Here is a 21,213-nt window from a genome sequence, read left to right as displayed (position 1 = left end):
CTCTACTTCATATTATTCTCTTGTGTATTTTAAATGTTTTAAGTAATATTAAAGGACGGGTTCACAGTTTTTCTAGTCTGTACTGACCATTAGAAGATCCCTTCATAATATGAAGCTTCAGCGTCCAAATGAGTCAAATCAAGTAGATATCTTTCAATGTTACAGTCTTTTTAGTGCCAAAGCCTCCATCACTTCCATTGAAAGCACATTTGACGGATCTTTTAATATCCAGTATGAACAGGAGGAATGATTACAGCGAGGAAAACCTCTTTCACTGTTCATATGGACACCTGACTGCTGGTTTAACACACTTGAAAAATTGTGAACCTGTCCTTTTAATTCAGTATATACTGCACAGCCCTTGAATGTGGTTGAATATTTATTGCAGGTCTGTAGTGAAATGTGAACTCTGGTCTCCTGCATGACATTCAGATGTGCTACACATTCATCAACCAGTCCGACCTCCACACCCCAACTTTCTGCCTCACAGCATGAAGGACAAACTACTTCCTGTATTGGCACAAGAACGCTGATACTGGACGAAACTCATGAGGTGCAGAATCGTTGATATGGACGTTATTTATAAGAATGCTGGGCTGTCATATTGAATGATGTTTATAAGTTTGGTTTATTCTGTACCGCTGAGACTTGATATGGAGTTCCTCAGGTAGATGTTCTGGGCCCTGTTCCGCCAACACCAGGTACTGTTGAGTAAAGTTCTTTTCCAAACCTGGAGTTTTAGTTATTTGTTTTATTAAAAATGTCAATGGGATTTTGAATGAGGTTTTCTTCCATCTGGAGAAGAACTCAGAAGGTTTACTATGCAGGATTTTCCTAAAAAACAACGTACAGACTCGAGAAAATAATTCCTCTCAATCGTCACTTATGTCCCACTAGAAGTGTGTGTCTGTATGTACCTGCAGAGACTCTGCTCTCTGCCTGTATTTTCTTCTTCTTCTTCTTCTTCTTATTATTTTACTGTGTTCTGGACACTTTTGTGTAGTGGGTGTGTAGCTCTCAGCCAATAACAGCGCAGGGTGTGAGGTCGGGACTTGTAGCGTAGCGACCAGGTTACATCTCTGCTCTCTGCGTCATGGATGTATAAAGAGCAGCAGGTCTGTGTGTCTGCTGACCGAGGGCGGAGCTGAGCTGCACACACACAGAGCAGAGAGGAAGAAGCTCTGAGTTCACACTAAATCCAGCGATGCGGCAGCATCCGGCAGGGTTGTGTGGAGGTGTAGGCGCTTTAGAATGTAACTGCTATGAAACAATCAGAAAATAATGTTTTATTTCTCTGATTCACAGCTTTGTTCTCACCAACACTGCTCGCTGTCTTCATTCACTCTCTAGCTCGCTCAACCACAGCTACTCTCTCTTTCTCTCTCTCTCATTGAACCGGAGGAGGGACCATCTTCGAATGCTGTGTGTATACAAACAGCAACCAACAAACCCTGCATAGTAAACCTATAATTGAGGATTAGGAGGAAACGAGAGACGGGGAATTAGATCATCAGGGAGACAGAAGGAAGGAAGAGAGAGACTTTCAACTGGTGAAGCATGAGAAAAACAAGATGTGCTGAAATAAAATTTAAATAATCAACATCAAAGAAGAGACAACGGGAGAGGAGAAGTCTGAGAAGAAATAAAACTAGTGGAGGACATAAGAAGAAAGGAGGGTCAAGTCCTGTTAGACGCTGAACACATGAAAGAAGAGCAGGTGGAGATGAACAAAAGCAGGAATAGAAACATGGTTAATATTTGGGATAAGCTAGTCAAATATATGAGTAAACAGAGTGAACAAAGACAATAAGAAACGCTACTGAAACTGCGCAGAGAACACAGAGAGAGATTTTCATTAGTTATTCAGCTCCTAACTGCCTAACGGCTCCTAATTTATTCTGTAATGAGCTGAACAACCTCCAGTGAATTACATTCATGTTCAGCTATTTTGCATTAACAGGAAACATTTTGGGAGAGACACAATGCCTTCAGGAATAATAGTTACACTCTCTGATTTTACTAAAACGCCCTCAAAGCCAGACACAACCGAGCCTTCCAGCTCAGTCTGAAACTGTGTCGAGTTTTAAAACATCAGTGACTCGGTGTGGATGTTTTTCTGGCTCAGAAAAATAATGGCTTCAATCTTAATCTCACCTAAAAAGGTCTAATTGGTTGATTGTTTTTCCGACCAGGGAGACAGTCGACAGCGATCGCAACACCTGGGCACCATTAAAGCATCTTAAGGATAAGATGATCATAATAATCCATCTTATGAACCTTTTTAAGCTCAAGAGGTGTTTCCCAAAAGCATCGTAACTGAAGACGCTCTTAGAAATGGCAGCAGAGTGACTCTTGTGAAACATGAGTACAGTTATGGGTTTATTATTTTATACATGTATTGCTGAGGCAGACTACATGTCTATATCATGAGAGAAACTGCATGTGTCTTAACTACATGTGTGTAAGAACTTAGACTCTGACCTGAGATGAGGCTAGGAGTTAGCAAAAAGCTGACCGAGCTACATGCTGTTCTTTGATAGATTTACAATGTAAAAACATAATGTTGAAATACATAACATGTAATGACCTTATGTAATGATGTGTCTGCAATATGTATATAGTGTATATGTATATTTATTGCCAGAGGACAGGTAGCAACAGAGTTTATAGCTGCAGTATCAGTTGGCCCAGCAGAGATATAGAGTCACGTGTCATCTGCATAACGATGGAAACATACATTGTGCTCTCTGATGATGTTACCAAGTGGCAGCATGTACAGTGAGAATAATGATGGACCAAGGCAGCTCCCTTGCAGTTGATATGTTCCTCAGACACATGATCTCCAAGACTGACGTAAAACTTTCTCCCTTTGATGTTTGTTTTGAACCAGTTTAACACACAGTCAGAAAGACCGGCCCCCTCGTACAGGTGACTGATTAGGATATCACGGTCAATCGTATCAAACGCTGCGTTTAGGTCAGAGAAGATAAGAACTGAGACCTTATTCTCATCAGAGTTTAGTCTGAGCTGTTTCAATGCTGTGGTTTGTTTTAAAGCCTGACTGGAATTCCTCCAGGATGTTGTTTTCTGTAATAAATGAGTTTGAACTGAAACTATCTTTTCAAGTATCTGACTAATGAATGGAAAGTTGGATATCAGCCTATAACGGGGAAGTGGCGGACTAAAGGTTAGAGCAGTGAGCTTCAATGATGAAGAATCATTACCACCACTGAGGTGCCCTTGAGCAAAGCCCTTAACCCCAACTGCTCAGTGGCCAGCAGATCAGACTGGTTGTACTGGGCAGCTTCCAGGTATGAATGTGTAACTGTGTGAATGTAATCAGGACGTTGCTCTCAGAGAAACTCTCCTGAGTAAATAAAGGTTAAAAAAACATCTAGGTTGGGTTTCTTCAGTAAAGCTTTTACAACAGCTGTTTTGAAGGTTTCTGGGCTGTTTGAAGAGACGTATTAATAATCTTCAGGATATGACTTGAAACACTGTCAAACACTCGCTTAAAAAATGCTGTAGGCACAACATTACATACATACATACATTATACATGAGGTGGAGGAGTTACACTCAGTGACAGCTCAGTTGATGTAATACAGGTGAATTTTCCCGCGGTTACATCATTTTTTTACAGGATTTGCTGAGATCGTCTGTGTTTACATCAGCAGCAACACTGGCTCTGATTTCAGTTATTTTGTTATTGAAGAATAATGTGAGTAGACAGCGTTTTTGTAATTACTCTCACTGCCAGACGTTCTGCAGGTTTAAAGTATGCAAAGTTACTTTAAAATATATTTAGCATCATCTTCATCATCACAGACAGCCAGTGTTTACTGTGGACTCGCTCTGAGGTACTGCTTTGGGAAGAGCATTCATAGAAACACTCTTGGCTTCTAAGATCAATCATTATTGGAAATCAAGACCTTTTTGAAAAAAATCCAGGGTTTGGTCGTCAATTCAAAGGCCCAGAATACCACCACCAATGCTCTGTCTGTTAATGCATCATTATGAGTCTTCTAAGTGAAGTGAAGACATTTCCACTTCTACTTTTTACTATTAGTACATACTGCTGCATGCAATATGCATTCAACTGGGACTACTTCATCTGTCACTGCGGCTTCTCTTGTTGCACTGGTTTCCATCACTGCTCTGTCAATGCGCTGTCACTGGTCTGTGCTCTCACTACCAGAAGGGGAAGACAAAAGTTCTGCAGGTTCAAGTATGTAAGGTTACTTTAAAATGCATTTAGCATCATCTTCATCATCACAGACAACCAGTGTTAAAGAGTATTTAATGTGCACTCGCTCTGAGGTACTGCTTTGGGAAGAGCATTCATAGAAACACTCTTGGCTTCTAAGATTAATCGTTATTGGAAATCAAGACCTTTTTAAAAACATCGGGGGTTTGGTCGGCAATTCAAAGGCCCAGAATACCACCACCAATGTCTGTCTGTTAATGCATCATTATGTGTTTTCTAAGTGACGTGAACTGTTAGTACGTACTGCAGCTGCCTTTACAAACTACGTACTGCTGCATGCAGTATGCATTCAACTGGGACTTCTTCATCTGTCATTGAGGCTTCTGTTGTTGCACTGGTTTCCATCACTGTACTGTCAATGTGCTGTCACTGGTCTTTGCTCTCTCGGCAGGTCAGTCGATGTGATGCCTTGCAGAGGATTGTGGGTCAGAATAGCCAGAAAAGCATGTTGGCTCGCATGCTGCAAAATGTGACCCGATGTAGCAGGACGTCCTGGTACTTTTGATATACTATGCATCAGGACATACTAAATCTTTTCTGGCATACTAAGTAGTACAGTAGTACAGAACACACCTCGTCCCTCTGTGGCAGCATAAGTGCAGATTGCAGTTACTGTCTTCCTGACAGATATTCCAGCACGTTGAACTGAGTTGTTCGTCTCTACAATTAAACAGACGTCTCTTTCTACAAGGTTGAGCTGACGGTTTTTCAGCCACTCTGATGGCGGCACCTTTGTTCCCCCCCGATGTCTGAACCTTCTTTGCACAGATTCTGGAGCTTTTAATGAAATATTGATTTTTATTGTGCAGAAGTCGCTGTTGAGGGGCTCAGTTGTTACTGAATGCATTACAAGTTGAATTGTTCTTGTAAAGCTCTCAGGAGAGAATGTGTCACTAAAACTGCCAGATAAGAGCTTTTGTTCCTGGTGGAGTCAGTGGATAAATCACAGAGCTCAGACTGGTCCCAGTTTGATTTGGTTCCTTGTTGTTGCTGTTATATATCCTGTATATATGCACATACTGTATATATTCATTATTACGGTTTTACTGTTTATTATTTTACTTTCTTCTTCTGTTTAAATGTATTTTAACATTTTAACTGCTGTTTAAATTGACTGCTATTTCCTTTTTGATTTGTTAAGCACTTTTTGTGTATGAAAGGTTCTACATAAAGTTAATACTTAATCATTTTTAATCATTTTTTATTATTATTTCATACATAAACACCCCTGATTCATTTTTATACAGTTTTTAAAACTAATTTGGTTGAATATTTGTTATTATATGTTATTTCTTTATTTGTCTGCAGAGCGATGAAAAATTGCAATGACAGCAATTTAGGAAAAATACTTAAAAATGAACTTTCTCTCATGCAGGTGTGTCGTAGATGCTCCTGCATTCAGGACAGAACAGTTTCATGCACTTATTTGATAAAATCTTGCGCAGGAATATATATATATATTTTTTTAAACGAACAGATTGCACAGAAATGTTTGCTCGGTTGATAATATTCTGACTGGTTTAACCGTAAAAATTCCAAATTCCAAACTCCAAGTTTATTATCTCCAGATTAGAGGATAAATGAGATAATGGATTTTTAATAATACAAATGATTTATGATGTTATTTTTGAAAAGCTCATCATCTTTGTCTCAGCCTTCAGTTCCGTTCGCTGAACACAGCTGGAGGCTGAAGACAAACATTTATCCCACAAATCTGTGACGTTACAAAACACAATTCAAAGGTAAAAATAATTATATTTATGTCTTAAATAACTTTTAATACTTTGGACTTTCTGAAAACCCCAAATACCTGGATTTTATCAGAAGATTTGATTCTTTAAAAAAGATTTTCACAGATTTTATTTGATTGGAGTTTGAAGCAGACGTGCAACTGGTTTTTAAAAGCTGTAAACACAATCTCTCCCTTATCTTAAACTTATCAGAGTTATAGAACCATATCTGCTCTGTGCAGATGTTTCAGAGCAGCAGGATGTTTGTTATTGTTAAGCGGTGCAGCAGAAACACTAATCTGTATGTTTTCATTATTTCTTTTAATGCATTTAAGAGTAAAACTGATTTATAACACTGCTGACTGACAACTTGTTTTAATCCTCAATGTCTCATATGTTGTTGCACTTAGAGACTAGAGACGTTCTTCACTGGTTGTCCACAGACAATAAACAGCAGCAGCTTCATTTATGTCTGAGTGAAAGTTCTTTTGTTGTTGCTGTAGAGAAAAAAACAGCATCAAGACACAATTTCTGTTCGACTGACACGCTTTAAAACACTGTTAGAATTCAGAACTGTCCTCCTATAGTTACGTTTGAGTGACAGCTGACATCTAGCAGTCGTCATAGTAACTGTGAGGTCACATGACGTTTATATATGTGACAGATTTCATCATTCAGAGGAAGTGTCTGGACAGTTTTTTAAAAAGCGTAACTACAATCATCCCCTAACCTTTAACCCCTTTGTTATTATTGTTGCCATGACGACGACGGTGACCCACATCGCATGTTTCTCAAACCGTAACAAAGTGATCATTTTAACTCAAACTATGATCTTTCTCTAAACCTAACCAGACATTAACCACAGCGCCGTCACATCATAAAACATCATTATAGTTTAACACAGACGGATGATGTCATCCTGCTGAGAGAGACGCCAGATTAGAAAACGCTTCTTATGTGTCGTTCTGGAGTCACATGATCAAACCGTGTATCTGCTCATTTAATGTGGAGGACTTATTGTAGAATTAACACGTTAAAATGTAATTTCTGATCAGTTTAATAGATTTAATTTCAGCAGCATGTACTGTTTATATGTAATGAGTTTACCTTTATTGGGATTCATTTTGTTATCTACAGTTATGTTTAAGTTTTGATGTATTTCATCAGGGGGACAAATACTGGTGTCGAGTGTTGAACGTGTTGTAAACTGCTGAATCGTCTAATATCAATGTTCTTATTGATACGTTTGGATTTTGTCCCGTAAAAAGTTTATTATAATGAAAATCTGACAACACAGTTTAAAGACGTTTGCTCGTCTAAATTGAAACATTTATGTGTCCGTTTACATGTTTTATGTTATTATAATGTAAAACTTTTGAATGTGTTTTTCCAGCTGCTGAACGAAGCGTCTCGTCTCGCTGTGGATTAAACCTTTGGCGGGTAAACACACCAGAGAGAGAAATTAAAGTTGAAAGATAATCTCATTAAGGTTGAAGTCAACAGAGAGACAGAGAGAGGAGCCGTTTATCTGGACCCCAGACACCTCTCTGCTCCTTAATTAATACTTAATTGATTAACGAGGAGACCCTTGTTAAACGAATTTCACTCACTTTCATCAGACTCCTGGGCCTCATGGAGAGCAAACGCTGTGTGTGTGTGTGTGTGTGTGTGTGTGTGTGTGTGTGTGTGTGTGTGTGTGTTTGTGCTTTCAAAGGTTTTTTTTAAAAGCTCTCACCTCTGAAATTTCCAACGAGAAGAACAGCGAGGGTCGAGAGAAGGTTACAGATAAATGGGAGAGAGTCTGTGTGTGTGTGTGTGTGTGTGTATGTGTGTGTGTGTGTGTGTGTGAGAGAGAGAGAGAGAGAGAGAGAGATGAACAGTGATTGTGATGATTTTTAACACATTTACATAAAATACATAAAGAGTCTCTGGCTACAGATAAAAGTGTGTGAATACCTGCTGGCCTCTGTGTGTGTGTGTGTGTGTGTGTGTGTGTGTGCATGTGTGTGTGAGTGCATGTGTGAGTGCATGTGTGTGTGTGTGTGTGTGTGTTCGTGCTGAGGGATCCTGCAGTGTAATTGAAACAGCTCTGTATAATTAGTAACAAAAAAGACTGTTGATTAGCCTCTTAATGGCCTGCTTGTGTTCCCCATTTCCTCTTTCTGACACACACACACACACACACACACGCACACGCACACACACATGCAATCATCAGCCACCATCACCATTATCACCACCATTATGTGTTAGCTGCGTGTGTGTTATTAGCAGCACACACATCTGTACCTGTGAGGAGCCTCATTATTACTTTCACCTAAAAAGGTCTTTAACTAATTACTAATGTTTTACTTTAAAAAGATTTCATCAACCTCCAAAAAATATCCTCACTTTCCTACAAAAACTCTACTTTCCAACAAAAAAAGGTCTTTACATACCCCAAACGTCCTCGCACTCCAAAAATGCCTTAATTTTACAAAAACATCTTTCCAAAGTTACTTTCACTTTCCAAAAGTATTAACGCTCATAAACCTCAGTTTCCAGAAATGTCCTCACTATAGAAAATATAAAATTAGCAATGCTCCTCACGAAGATATAAAGACAGGAGAGTAAAATTATTAACCCTCAGTCAACCACCGTAAGACGTGATGATTGATGGAAACGTCCTTTTACTTCCCAAAGACGTCCTCAACTTGCAAAAATGTTTCTGCTTTACAAATTGTTTTCACTTTCATAAAAATGTTCTTTCTTTATAAAAAAAAATCTTTTCAAAAAAGATTTCTTCACTTTAGAAAATCTACAATTAATAATGATCCTCACAAGGATGAACAGGACCGTCAATCAACCGTTGTATGAAGTGATGTGAAAATGTTTCACTTTAGAAAATCTAACACTAATAATGATCCTCACAAGGATATAAAGGAAAACACACAAACGTTTTAACCTTCAATCAATCTTTGGAAGAAGTCCTCACATTCCTAAAAATGTTCTAACTTTCCCAAAGCTCCTGACTTAAGAAAATCTAAATTAATAACGAGCCTCACAAGGATGTAAGTAAAACACTGAAGTTTTAACCCTCAAACCTGAACCCTTGAAAGACGCCTGGACTGACAAAAACGTCCTCACTTTAAAAACTCCAAAAATAATCTTGGTCCTCACAAGGATAGAAGTACAGGAGAACACACAAAACCCTCAGAAGATGTGATAACTGGAAAAAAAATGGCCCTAATTTCCAAAAACTGTCCTCACGTTGCTAAAGTGTCCCCGCTCTCCAGGTCTAATAGTCACAATGGTCCTTGTAAAGACACACACACACACACACACACACACTTGTTCTTATCGTCTTTACTTTCTCTCGCTGCTTTGTCGCAGGCAATTCTCTGCACAGCTTTAATTAGACTAAACTTGACTTAAAATGAGCCACTTTCTGTGAGAAAACAACTAACGGGGGGGAAATTGGGCTTCAGCGGAGCCACTTAATACGTCCTCGGCGTGTCTGCAGCTCAGGGCCGAGCAGCTTCCCCGACGCTCCGCCGCTCCTATAATTGGCTGACTCTTTTGTTGTTGTTAAGGGTGCTGCTGTCACTGTCAGCGGTTCGGAGCCCACGTCTCCCTCTCTCGCGCACACACACACACACACACACACCCCGCAAACCACCACCGCTGCCGCCGCCTGTTGCCATAACGACTAACCCAGAGCCGACGTTAGTGCGGGTGCAATCATCGAGGGGCGTTCATGTGTGACTGTGTGAGAAACATTTCGTGTTTAGTCACACTTGAACTTGATGAATCCTCTAAAACAACGAGTACAACCTGCAGGTGTTATTATTATTATGTTTATGTGCATTGTTTATCCATTAAAACATTATATTGTTTTTAATGAAACAACAACATGTGTGACAGCACTTTGCATTCATCACACTTTACTCGATTCTACTCGCACTTTATTGTCTTTTAACTGTTCATATTCCCCATATTCATATATATATATTCATATTCTTATTCCCTGCCTGTATCCCAACACATATACATGTATCTGCACACTGGGGATGTGCAGAGAGCCCAGTATTTGTATTTGTATCTGTATTTGTTGAGGCAGCAAAATTATTTGTATTTGTATTCGAATAAAAATGGAAAGAGGCTTAAAAATCCTGTTTTTGTTTTTATTACGCTTTTAATTTTAGAAAATTAAAGTGTTACAATAAGTGTTCATGAAGTGTGTGTTCAGCTTTATCTCTGGGGAACACTCACAACTCCAGGAGTGATGCCCAAATTAGGAAATGTGCGTCATGTAGCAGGTGGATGTGACTCCACTCACTGAGACCTGCTGATAGACGTCACAGCGGAGCAGAGGAGAGACACTGAGATAGTGATGTAACCGACCTGCAAGCTGGTATTTGACGTGGTTTATTTTTCTTCCTGAAAACAAATAATTTTTGAAATATTTGTATGAAACAAATATTCGTAAAAAGCCCACTACTTATGCTTTGCAGGGAGGCTGTTTGCTCGCTGCTGTTTGGCAAAAGTGACAAAACTTGAGCCAAAACGAGCTTTTCTCCACTTTAGAGTCTTGTATCTACGTCTGTCATTCATGTCTGAGGGATCGGATAAAGGGGAGAGGATGATGATGGAGGCAGGATGTGTGATGCTGGTAGGTTTTGGTTGCAGATGACTAACATGTTAAATGCCAGGTTTGATTTATTGAACAGGGCAGTGTGCAGTATTAAGCATAAATGATGCACTGCACCGAAGTTAGCTTGAAGCTCATTTGCATCTGTAGGTCCATTACAATCAAAACATACAACAGCACAACAACAAACAGTACAAAGCAAAACAAACAAACAAAAAAAAACCCCACAAAGAACACACCATACGAAATACAAAGCTACACACAACAGCACATCACATACACCCACAATGTCAATTAAAAATTAATAATGTGAACTAGACTCAGTGGTCACACAGCTGATTCATCTTTAGTTGATTTTTTAATTTGGCCTTTAATGTATTGATTGAACTGCAGCTCTTCATATCATCAGGTAGGACGTTCCACTGAGTCGTGGCTTTCACACAGACAGCTGATTGTCCAGATGCAGTGTGATGAAATGGTCCAATCTATAGAGGATATTCTGGAGGATCTAATAGAACTTACTGAGCGAATGTACACAAAGTCACATAGTGCAGGAGGACAAACCATTTCAAATTTTATAAACTAGGCAAAAATTTGAGAATAATCTAAAGTTGTCAAAAGCTCAGTAAATTGTATTTCTCCAGAACCCTTCAGTGATGGAGATGCATCGGCTTTTTGTCCAGAGTTTACAGAATACAGCAGGACGGGTTGGATTGTGCTTCTGTAGACTAACGACAGGAGGTGCTCTGAGTTAGCGGATGATGTGGAGTCTCTGCTGGATAACTTTATGGATTTCAGTGATGTGTTGTTCAAAGTTGAGTTAAACTTCGTTAAAAGTGTGAACTGTTTTTCAGGTTGTGATAAAATTAAACTGTTGGAAGTGTTTCCCTGACAACATCAACATGAGTCACATCAGGCACCGTTATATATATATATATACTCGGTAAACAAGACATCAACAGAATGACCTTAGAAGACATAAAGTAACAAGTGATTATAAAATGCAGAAGGACAATTTGCACTTTTAGTTGGATTAAGAGGCATAAGGAGGTTCAACGGATTCAATTCTACAATTTAATTTGAAACTTTTTTGTTTTTTTAGTGTCTGTCAGACCCTGAAAATTGGAACAAAATGAGGAGAAAAGGAAATAAAACGATGGAAATAATCTGATGATGAAACATTAGTGATGCGTATCTGTTAGTTAGCAGAAAGTCACAGGAAATTGCTATGACAATAATATGATAATAAATTACTATTATTATATTATTTTTTTATGGCTCATTACTGTTTTGGTGATCCTGGACTGCCAAAGTGCCTGTTTGATATCTATTATGATTGTTTTTAATTATAAAAAATATTAATAATGTGTTTTTATTCTTGTATTTACTGGTGATAAAAGACAAACACACAGAATCTAGTGCTTCCCTGTAATTATAATCTCTAACGTTCCTTTCTTGTATCATTAAAGTTTCCAAACAGTAAGTTAATGTTAAAAGATAAAATAGTTTCAAACATGTTCTCATGATGTCTCAGGTGGACCCGGGTTATGAGCTCACATGTTGTGATGAAGGTGGATATTTTTAAGAACATCTGAGCCCATGGAGGTAACTTTATAAAGATATTTTATGAATTTGTTTTGTTGTTGACTCTTTTCTTGTATGTAGAACAAAGCAACACTGTTCTCACACCTTATACCAAGCTCATTGTTTACCGGACTTACGTACAACCTCATTAGTTTTATTTAAAAGCAGCATTTTGAACCTTGTCCAAAGTCTCTAAATCCAAAAATGTATCAACTCCATGAGGACAATAAAAAGGTAAATCTTCGTCCACTCACCCTGTTGATCAGCTCTCCCACCATGCCGGTCCAGCTGCCGTTGGGCTCCGGGGCTCCGTACAGCCCGTCGTCCACCAGCTTGATCCTGAAGTTGAACTTCAAGATGTCCGCCAGCTCCCGCAGCATGTCCACGCAGAAACCCTCGTACTGGTCGTTACCATGGAAGTCCTGGTAGTTGGACTTACGCATCACGTACGGGTTTTCCTGTCGGGGAAGGAAGTGACAACATACAGCAGCTGCTTTGAGGGAAGTTTAAGTACAAATATGACTGATGTTCTTACCAGTATCGTGGTGACGATTAGTGTCTTGTTGGCCAGCGTCTCTGACGCGTTGAGGTCCAGGGAAGTAGAGTTCATGGCCAACGTGTTGTTGGAGTACCAGGTACCAATCTGTCCATCCAAGAGGGAGGAGGAGGAGGACAAAGAGAGAGAGGAAGGAGAGGAAAGGGTGAGGCTTTACTGGCAGTGTCAAAGTCAACATTTCAAGACCAAATGTGTCATTACAGACTGAAAAACTCTGAGATGACTCCAGTGTAGATGAGATTTGTAGCTTTCTGTGACCCATATTTGGAGCCCATAATACACTGAATGACAGGTTCATGGTGCATTCAAGCCTCTTACATCAACTCACAATGTCAGGAAATATTGTGTTCAGGTGGTCGTACGTCCCAGGTGAATCCAGCACATGAAGTGGACCAATGAAAAAGTCCTCAACAGGATTGGTCGTTTCTTAAAATGCTTAAAACGACCCTCCTATGATATAGCAAAACCTCTTAAAGGCGCAGACACATTACGTTTCCATCCAACGTAAAAGGGACATGAAACAGGAAACACAGGGTTGAAGCGCTTTGATAGATGTAAACAGGAAACGGAGCGATTATTCATGAGATAGAAGTGTAATGTGACCTTAAGAACTGGTCACAGCATTGTTTAAAAATGTCACATTAGTTCTGAATGTTGATAGAAGGTCACGTCAGTGTGACGTCTGTGAAAGTGAATAAACATGGAAACATGAATTTATCATTATTGCTTGTTACTCATTTTTGTGTTTATTCCTTTATTGTTCTATAGGTTGAACTGACTCATGTTAGCCAGAAAGGACCAATCAACCCTCCTGGAGGAGGAAGACTGCTTCTTCTTCTCTGTCGAGGAATTCTCTCCATATATCGTAGAGTACAATATATTATTCTTCAAGCGAGCCTGGATCAAAAATAGATTTTCTAAATGTTATAATAACGTGATGTTGGCGGAATGAAAAAGGTGGAACCCAACAGCGAGGGCAGCGCAGCACCCGGACAGTCGACACCGTGCACACGATAGAGTTATCTTGTAGTTCATCTTCAGAAATAGCAGCGGTTTGGCACTTTTTCCTTTTTATTTATTTACTAAATAATAACCTTTGTGAGACAAACATAAAAATATACTGTGAATATTTTCTATGCCATCACCCTGAGACTAACGTTAGCGATCTCCAGCAGTAACAAACAAGACCAGCTGACAAACTCACACTACAGAACTAAAACGACTTAGACTGGTGGGGCGAAGAAAAGAACTCAGTGCACAGTCTGTTTCACCTGGAAAACCCTGCAGCTGCTCACCGTCCTGGACAGTGATGGCTGGAGCTTCGGCGCTAACGGTACAGCAGAGACATAAAAACACAGCAGAGCCCCCCCCCCCCCCCCCCACCCTCCCGTCACTCCAGAACAAACACACCAACTTCTGTCTTTCAACCAGACTTTCATTTTGTTACTCTCACACAGGCTACAATGGCCTCACTCACACTTTTCTCTGCTGCGATGACTTTCATCAAGATCATTTATCTTAACAGCCAGTAATGTTTCAAAATGAGTTTCTAAAGACACCAGTTAATGGTTTGGCACAGTGTTCTGGAGTAAGAGACAAAAAACTGTGCCTCATTTTTTATTCATTCAATTGATAATCAATTCTGAATCAAATCATGAGATTCCCAAAGATTCCTACCCCAACTGTAAAACCATCTCATAGTTTTTCAGTTTGCATCTTTTTCATTTTTCCCTGCTTGTTCTCCTGACTGTTTGTTGTCTTCCTATTTTATCCAGACGCCAGATGTTTGTTGTAGTCGTACTTGTTGTGATGTGATGACAGTTTCTTTACCCCTCACGGTCGACAGCACTGCTGAAAGCCCCTGAAAGTACCTGAACTTGGCAAATTTATGCAAATTTAGTTCCTGGATCTCATCCGTAAAGCGTCAGTGGCAAGAAAAGTAGAAGCTGTGATGATGGATACACGCTAACTTAAGATGGAAAAGAGGAATTTGGGCAACATCCTACTCTGAAACCAGAAGTTTCTTTTCCTTTTGAACCCCCTGGAAGGTGGCAGGGCCCTGATTTAACACATAGCTACTGTGTCTGCATTGTATGATTTAAAATGTCCTAAATGTTTCTCTGAGAAAAAAAAAAAGGTTGGAGGTGGATGATAAAGGGCACAAGAAGAATGAATTATACAAAGTTAAATATCAGTGAGAGAGAAGAACAAGAAGGAGGGAAACTAACGGAGGGATAAAAGGAAACAGACAGAGGAAGCTGAATAATCTTCGCTGCAGAATCGATGCTAAAATCAATGAGGGAGGATCTGGCTCCTCCCGGCTCATTCAGCGGGTTAAATAAGGTCATAAATACATCCTGCAGCACAAAAAACGCCCATCTGCTGACCTCACAGCACCTCCATCAGATCTCCATGACCTCACCTGACCTCTTGTTTTATGTATGTGTTTATTAGCTGTTAGCATGTCGTGCTGTCAGATCCTTCCTCCACTCCCTTCGTGTTGTGAAAACTCATCTACAAATTTCGGGCATTTTACCAATTTCTCCTCCTTTAAATCATGGCCACTTCTTCTCATCAATATCATTATCTGTTTTCCTAACTTGTTTACCAATAAACACATTTTTTTCAAGCTTTTTTACGCCTCATTTTGACTGTGTCTCCAATACAAAAGACCATTTCCATTTATTTTCCATGACTTCTCATCACACAGTTTAACTAAAGTTTGACTTTTTTTTTGGTTTATGAATCCTGTTCTAAAACCATAAAAAGCCATAAAATGTTTATGCTTAAAAGGAGGAGATCAACATTTTTGAAAATTTGCCTTTTTGCTTTCTTGCTGAGAGTTAGATGAGAAGATTGATGTCACTCTCATGCCTGTACGGTAAATATGTAGCTAGAGCTAGCAGCCGGTTAGCTTAGCTAAGCATAAACACTGGAAACAGAGGGAAACACTTAGCTTTGCTCTGTCCAGAGGTAACAAAGTCCTACACCTAGCAGCACATTTATAGCTCACTAATTATTCAAATATTGTATCTGATTCCACATAAAAACTGAGTAAAAACAACAGTTTGTGTCGTCAGACTGTTTCTTGGTCGGGTTTCTGCTTCCAGCCATGAAATAATTCAACACATAAACTCTGTTAAACAGTTAATTGTTGTTTTTATACACATCTGTTTTTGTATAGATTAAACAAACAAGGTATAACATGAGTTTTAGAGGTGCTGCTAGCTGTTTCCCTCTGTTTCCAGTTGCTGTGCTAAGCTAAGCTAAGCTAAGCTAAGCTAACCGGCTGCTGACTGTAGCTTTATTTTTAATGGACAGATATTTACAGCAACTCTCGGCCAGACAGCTGAGACGTTTCCTTCCCAAAATGTTGAACTATTCATTTAAGAATAAGTTTCTGACTGTAAAGTGAGAAAGCTGGTTTGTTCCCGTTTTATGACCAGTTTATCTACAGAATGTTAATGTTTTTATATGAGCACCGATTAGTCGTTCAACAACAAATTAACTGGCAACTATTTTAATAACTGATTAATCAAGCAAATAATTACCAGATAAATTGTTAATGAAAATAATCGTTAGTTGTAGTTCTAGCACTGTTGCCTTAATATCTGACCTGTTTAAAATGCTTCAACTAAAAGGTTAAAAGATAAAATGTAAATCAGCTTCTGATAACTGAAGACAGCAGATTACAGATGTAGGTTGTTGACGTTGTTGTTGACGTTGTTGTTGACGTTGTTGTTGACGTTGTGGCCTCTGGGTGGTGCTAGAGGAAACCTCCACTAACTCAGCTCCTCGCTGGAGGTAATGAAGAGATTCTACGCTGGACTTAATTCGGTGAGTTTAGCTGTATTAACAACATCCCATAAATCAATCTTAAATGAGCTCCGCCACATTATTTTTACAGCGTACTTAACCCTCTGGTTTATGAACCTGTTTGACCTTTCTGTGATCTCAGCTGAACTCTGACCTTTGACTGTTTGTCTGAGGTCATAAAGCACTCGTGGGTTAAATCTGTTTGTATCGATTTCATTGACGGACCAATGAGAGAGAAACCTGTCAACTGGCATATTGAGTACTGGGATCAGTGGTTCCCAACCTGAAGGTCTCAAGAACAATCTTAGAGGTCAGCAGCTGATTGAAAAAAATATACTTCTGTATGTCTATTATTCAAGATATTTCTTTAAATCTTCCCTCCTGTGCTTCAATCAGATTAAAATGACACTTCAGGCGCGGCAGCTAGTTTAACCTCCGGCCTGTCTGACTCTCACTTGACCCCCCTATTTGACCTCTGACCTCTTTATGGCCCCCAGGGTGTTTCTCCAGGATCTTCAGGGTGTAATTGGTCCTCTGGCCTTTGCTGTTGAACTCTATGTGACCCGTCAGACCGTCATACTCCACCTGATGAGACACACAAGAGAGAAAAAAGGTTGTAAACTGCCTCCTTTAAAAATGAATCTCACACCTTCAGTCACATATTTGGTAACAGATATCATGACTAAACTAACTGTAAAATGCAAACGAGTGATAAACATACTACTGATATTCAGTCACAGTGACTCCCGGAGCTTATTTCTATTTTCGCTGTATGCAGCCGTTTACTCCTCCTGGCTTTTTATTCTCTGGATTTTACATAATTTCATTCAACAAAGAGTCGCTACTGGGATAATAAGTTCCCAAAATTTAACAAAAGAAGTATTTGTACCACCGACTTCTGTCTCATAAGTGTCTTAAAATCTCTGTTTCTTTTGTGGAGCAGTTTATATTCCAGCAGAGGAGGTTAAATAAAAGTTAAAGGTGCAACACAGCTAATAAACTACAATAATGTCCTCCAACTCTTCTTTCCCTGAAAGGTCAACACTGTCAAGATGACTTGGTGCTGAACAACAGCACAAAATAATGTCAAATTTCATCAAAGATTAACTTTTTCTTCCACTATTTTCCTCCCAGTAGTGAACAATGATTAGATTTTGCTGTAATATTTTGTGGTTTTAAATGCTGCTGTGACATTTTCCTTTAAATATAGTGACATCAACATTTTCCAGCAAAAAAAAAAAAATAAAAAAAAAACAGTCCCAAGATAAAAACCTTGGCAAATACTGTTAGGATGAAATGTTAGGTTTTGACATTAGATGTTTTATATGGATACTAGATGATTTATATTACATTTCAATACTTTTATTATTACCTTGTTTTCTTCTACCTTTGTAATTAATCACCTAGAAGGTGTTACTAACTGTCTGATCATCAGTGATCAGAAAACAAATGGGGGAAAACAAAGAAGACAGTGATAAGTGAGGGAGGGAGAAGAGGGTTCACCATTCAGGGAAGGATCAAAGAGGGTCAAGCATTGTCTGCAGCAGAGCAGGAAGAGATTTACATTCAGGCAGGAATCAGCAGGGGCAGGAGATCCGAACGACATACATCTGGCATAGAAACTGGGAGCTGAACCCAGGTGTGAAATCCAGATGTGTAATCTTCTTCCTCACAACCTGATTGGAGGAATCACGTGCCAAGAGGCTGGGACCAGCCTGTGCACCAACGAAGGGAGAGCTCCCCAACTATAGTAACCAATCATATTCACTCTGTGTCTTCTTATACTGTGATTGGTTGCAGAGTAGCAGGGCTGGCTGACTGCGATTTTTCAAACAGAAAAGGTCCTTGTACAAACTTTTAATGATACAATTTGAGATAAAAGGTTAAACGGTACTTAGGAGTCGGTCCTTTCTCTGACAATACACTGTAAAAAACAAACAAGTTGGTTCAACATAAAGTTATTTGTAACCCGTCTGAAAATCTTGAGCCAGACAAGCGAAGGATGTCGGGCAGCTGTAGCACAAGTATGAAAATCTACCTGATACATGCAGTTATTAACAATAACACAAGCTGCAACAATTAGTCAACTAATTATAAGTCAACACACAATTAATTGGCAACAATTTTGATAATTGAATAATCCTTTTAGTCATCTTTTAGGCATGAAATGCAAAAATTTGTTGGTTTCAGCTCCTAAAATTGGACGATTTAAAGCTTTTCTTCGTTAAACGCACAATATGTAATTTCAGCCACTAGGGGTCTCAATCAAAACAATAACAACAGACGGAGTGTGATGACGGTGTGAAGTAGCAAGGGATCATGGGAGTTGTTGTCTTCGTTGTTAAACAACTAGCTTCACTGGGATAGGATTACTCCAGTGTTCATCATTCAGGATGTTTTTATCCACAGAGGTCTTCTCCTCTCCAGAACAAACGGACCCGGAGATTACAGGTAAAAACACTGAATAAAACTGTTTCACCTAAAAAATCAGTGTTTCTCCGACGATGTACGACGACCACCAGACCTCCGGTACGGGCTGTTAGCTGAGCTGCTGCTAACACTTGTTCGGTTTATTTCTCTGATAACTTAAGATCCAGACGTTCGGCAGGTTTCTCCCGGGAGCTGAATTATCCGCAGAGGTCTCCTCCTCTCCAGAAATAAACGTACATGCAGATTAAAATCGTTAAAATACTAATTAAAGCTGTTTCACCTCAAAAAATCAATATTTCTCCGACGATGTTTGGTGACCAGCGGACTTCCTGGAGGGGCTGTTAGCTGAGCTGCTGCTAACGAAGATATAGTTAAAAACCACCTAAATTTATTACGAAAATGTGGTTTAAAACTGAATAAAAGTCCATTTATAACAGTTTGTGTGGAACAACCACAACGCCGATGTATTATCTTGTATGTGTGTAAGTTACTCTTTGGTAGACGCCATTGTAGCGGACAAACACAGCGCCGCCGTATGCATCTGGTGCGTGTTTACTCTTTGGTAGAGGAGGTATGACGCCATCGACAGGCGACCAAATGAAACGGTCCGTTACTTTGATTAAATTACAGATTTCTCTGAGTTTGAAAACTGTTGGAAACATTTGGGATAATGTAAGTACACAACTCAACAACATATATAACATAGGTCTAGTTGTTTTTACACATTTTAATGTGGAATAATTACATATTATAGCTTTAAGTATGTAAGTATACATGTAAATATAGTAAACTTCATATCTTTGACTTTTGGACTGTTGGTCACACTTTGACTCTATTTCAGTCACTTTGTTGACAAAGTGATTAAACGATGAATCTGCAGGTTAATCGATCATGAAAATAATCTTTATCTGCAGCTCTGAAGCAGCTGCTTGTCATGAAGTATCTCTCATGTCTACAAGAAGGTGTTTTGTGTAAAAAAAACATCCCATCATAAATAAGATTTTAAAAGTGAACGGTGCTGTTAGTGTTCAGGACCTGATGCAGCGGATTCTGTAGTTTGATGACACAACAGAGGAAACATTTATTCACTGAGAATGAAAATTCATATTAGAAGAGACGCAGACAGACAGTTCATCAGATCAGTGATGAAGCTGTGAGATGAACAACAGCGTGTGTGTGTGTGTGTGTGTGTGTGTGTGTGTGTGTGTGTGTGTGTGTGTTTGTAGGACTGTGAAAACGAGTGTGAGGCTGTGTGATATTTGTGCAGTCGAGTGTGCATTTTGTGTCTGAGTTTATGTGAGTTATGTGTAATTGAGTGCGCATACAGTATGAATGAATGTGTGTGTGTGTGCGTGACTCAAGATGAATTACATCCCGAAACCTCTGTGGCGAGAGAGAGACGGATAGAGAGAGAGAGAGAGAGAGAGAGAGAGAGAGAGAGACGGATAGAGAGAGAGAGAGAGAGAGGTCTCTGGTTGCTGCCAACAACAGTGTAGAGATGATGAAGTGATGCACTGAGAGCAACAAAAACAATATGGAGGGAGGAAGAGAGAGAGAGAGAGAGAGAGAGAGAGAGAGAGAGAGAGAGAGAGAGAGAGAGAGAGAGAGAGAGAGAGAGAGGCATCATCAGTGGATGGAAAAAAACAGAAGTGGCAAACAAAGAATCAGAGACAGAGACGAGGAGGAAGAGCAGATTTTAAATGAACATGGAGGTGAAAAAAGGAAGGAAGAAGAATCCAACCGTCACTTTTACTGGTTTCTTACACATGAAAACAGCTTTTTTTAGGCTCTGAACAAATATTACCAGTTTAAAATTCAGTGTGACAACAATTTAGACTTTTTATCTCATAATTCTGATTAACTATGAACCTTTTTTTTAAAAATAGAATCAGCTTTATTGACCAAGTATGTTTACATATACATACATATACATATACATTCTGGTTTCTAGTGACTCTCAGTCATGTTTAACCTTCTTTTTTCTTGTTCTGGTGCAGATTGACGTCCATAATAATCTAAATATCGACGGCTGAAGAACAAAACCTCTGATCTGAAAAATGCACTTTTTTGAGAAAACTAGAAAAAACTTGTTTTCTTGCAGAATGCTATTTGTTAAGGATACCCAACATATAATACACTGTATTTGGACGATATTATTATATTATGTGTTATAGATATTAATGCATCGTAAAGTGCAGAT

General features: G+C 39.2%; 1 protein-coding gene and 3 gene segments (V, D, J or C); 3 read left to right on the top strand and 1 right to left on the bottom strand.

The window, feature by feature from the left end:
• The window catches only part of LOC122970078, a 916,362-nt gene that overhangs the window by 122,292 nt on the left and 772,857 nt on the right, over nt 1-21,213 (top strand).
• Nucleotides 1-21,213, top strand: part of LOC122970080 — an 891,879-nt gene that overhangs the window by 137,880 nt on the left and 732,786 nt on the right.
• Nucleotides 1-21,213, top strand: part of LOC122970079 — an 808,187-nt gene that overhangs the window by 124,413 nt on the left and 662,561 nt on the right.
• Nucleotides 1-21,213, bottom strand: part of LOC122970001 (glutamate receptor ionotropic, kainate 5-like) — a 104,053-nt gene that overhangs the window by 33,184 nt on the left and 49,656 nt on the right. For both annotated transcript variants that reach the window (XM_044336073.1, XM_044336074.1), the window contains exons 9-11: nt 17,064-17,168; nt 12,747-12,854; nt 12,466-12,669 (exon numbers count right to left, since the gene is read on the bottom strand). In XM_044336073.1, the coding sequence (XP_044192008.1) occupies nt 12,466-12,669; nt 12,747-12,854; nt 17,064-17,168 (417 nt within the window). The remainder of the gene's footprint in view (nt 1-12,465; nt 12,670-12,746; nt 12,855-17,063; nt 17,169-21,213) is intronic.

Source organism: Thunnus albacares, chromosome 19 (genome assembly GCF_914725855.1).
Source record: "Thunnus albacares chromosome 19, fThuAlb1.1, whole genome shotgun sequence".
Classification (NCBI taxonomy): domain Eukaryota; kingdom Metazoa; phylum Chordata; class Actinopteri; order Scombriformes; family Scombridae; genus Thunnus; species Thunnus albacares.
Note: the sequence above shows the minus strand (reverse complement) of the source record. Positions and strands in the feature narration are given on the sequence as shown.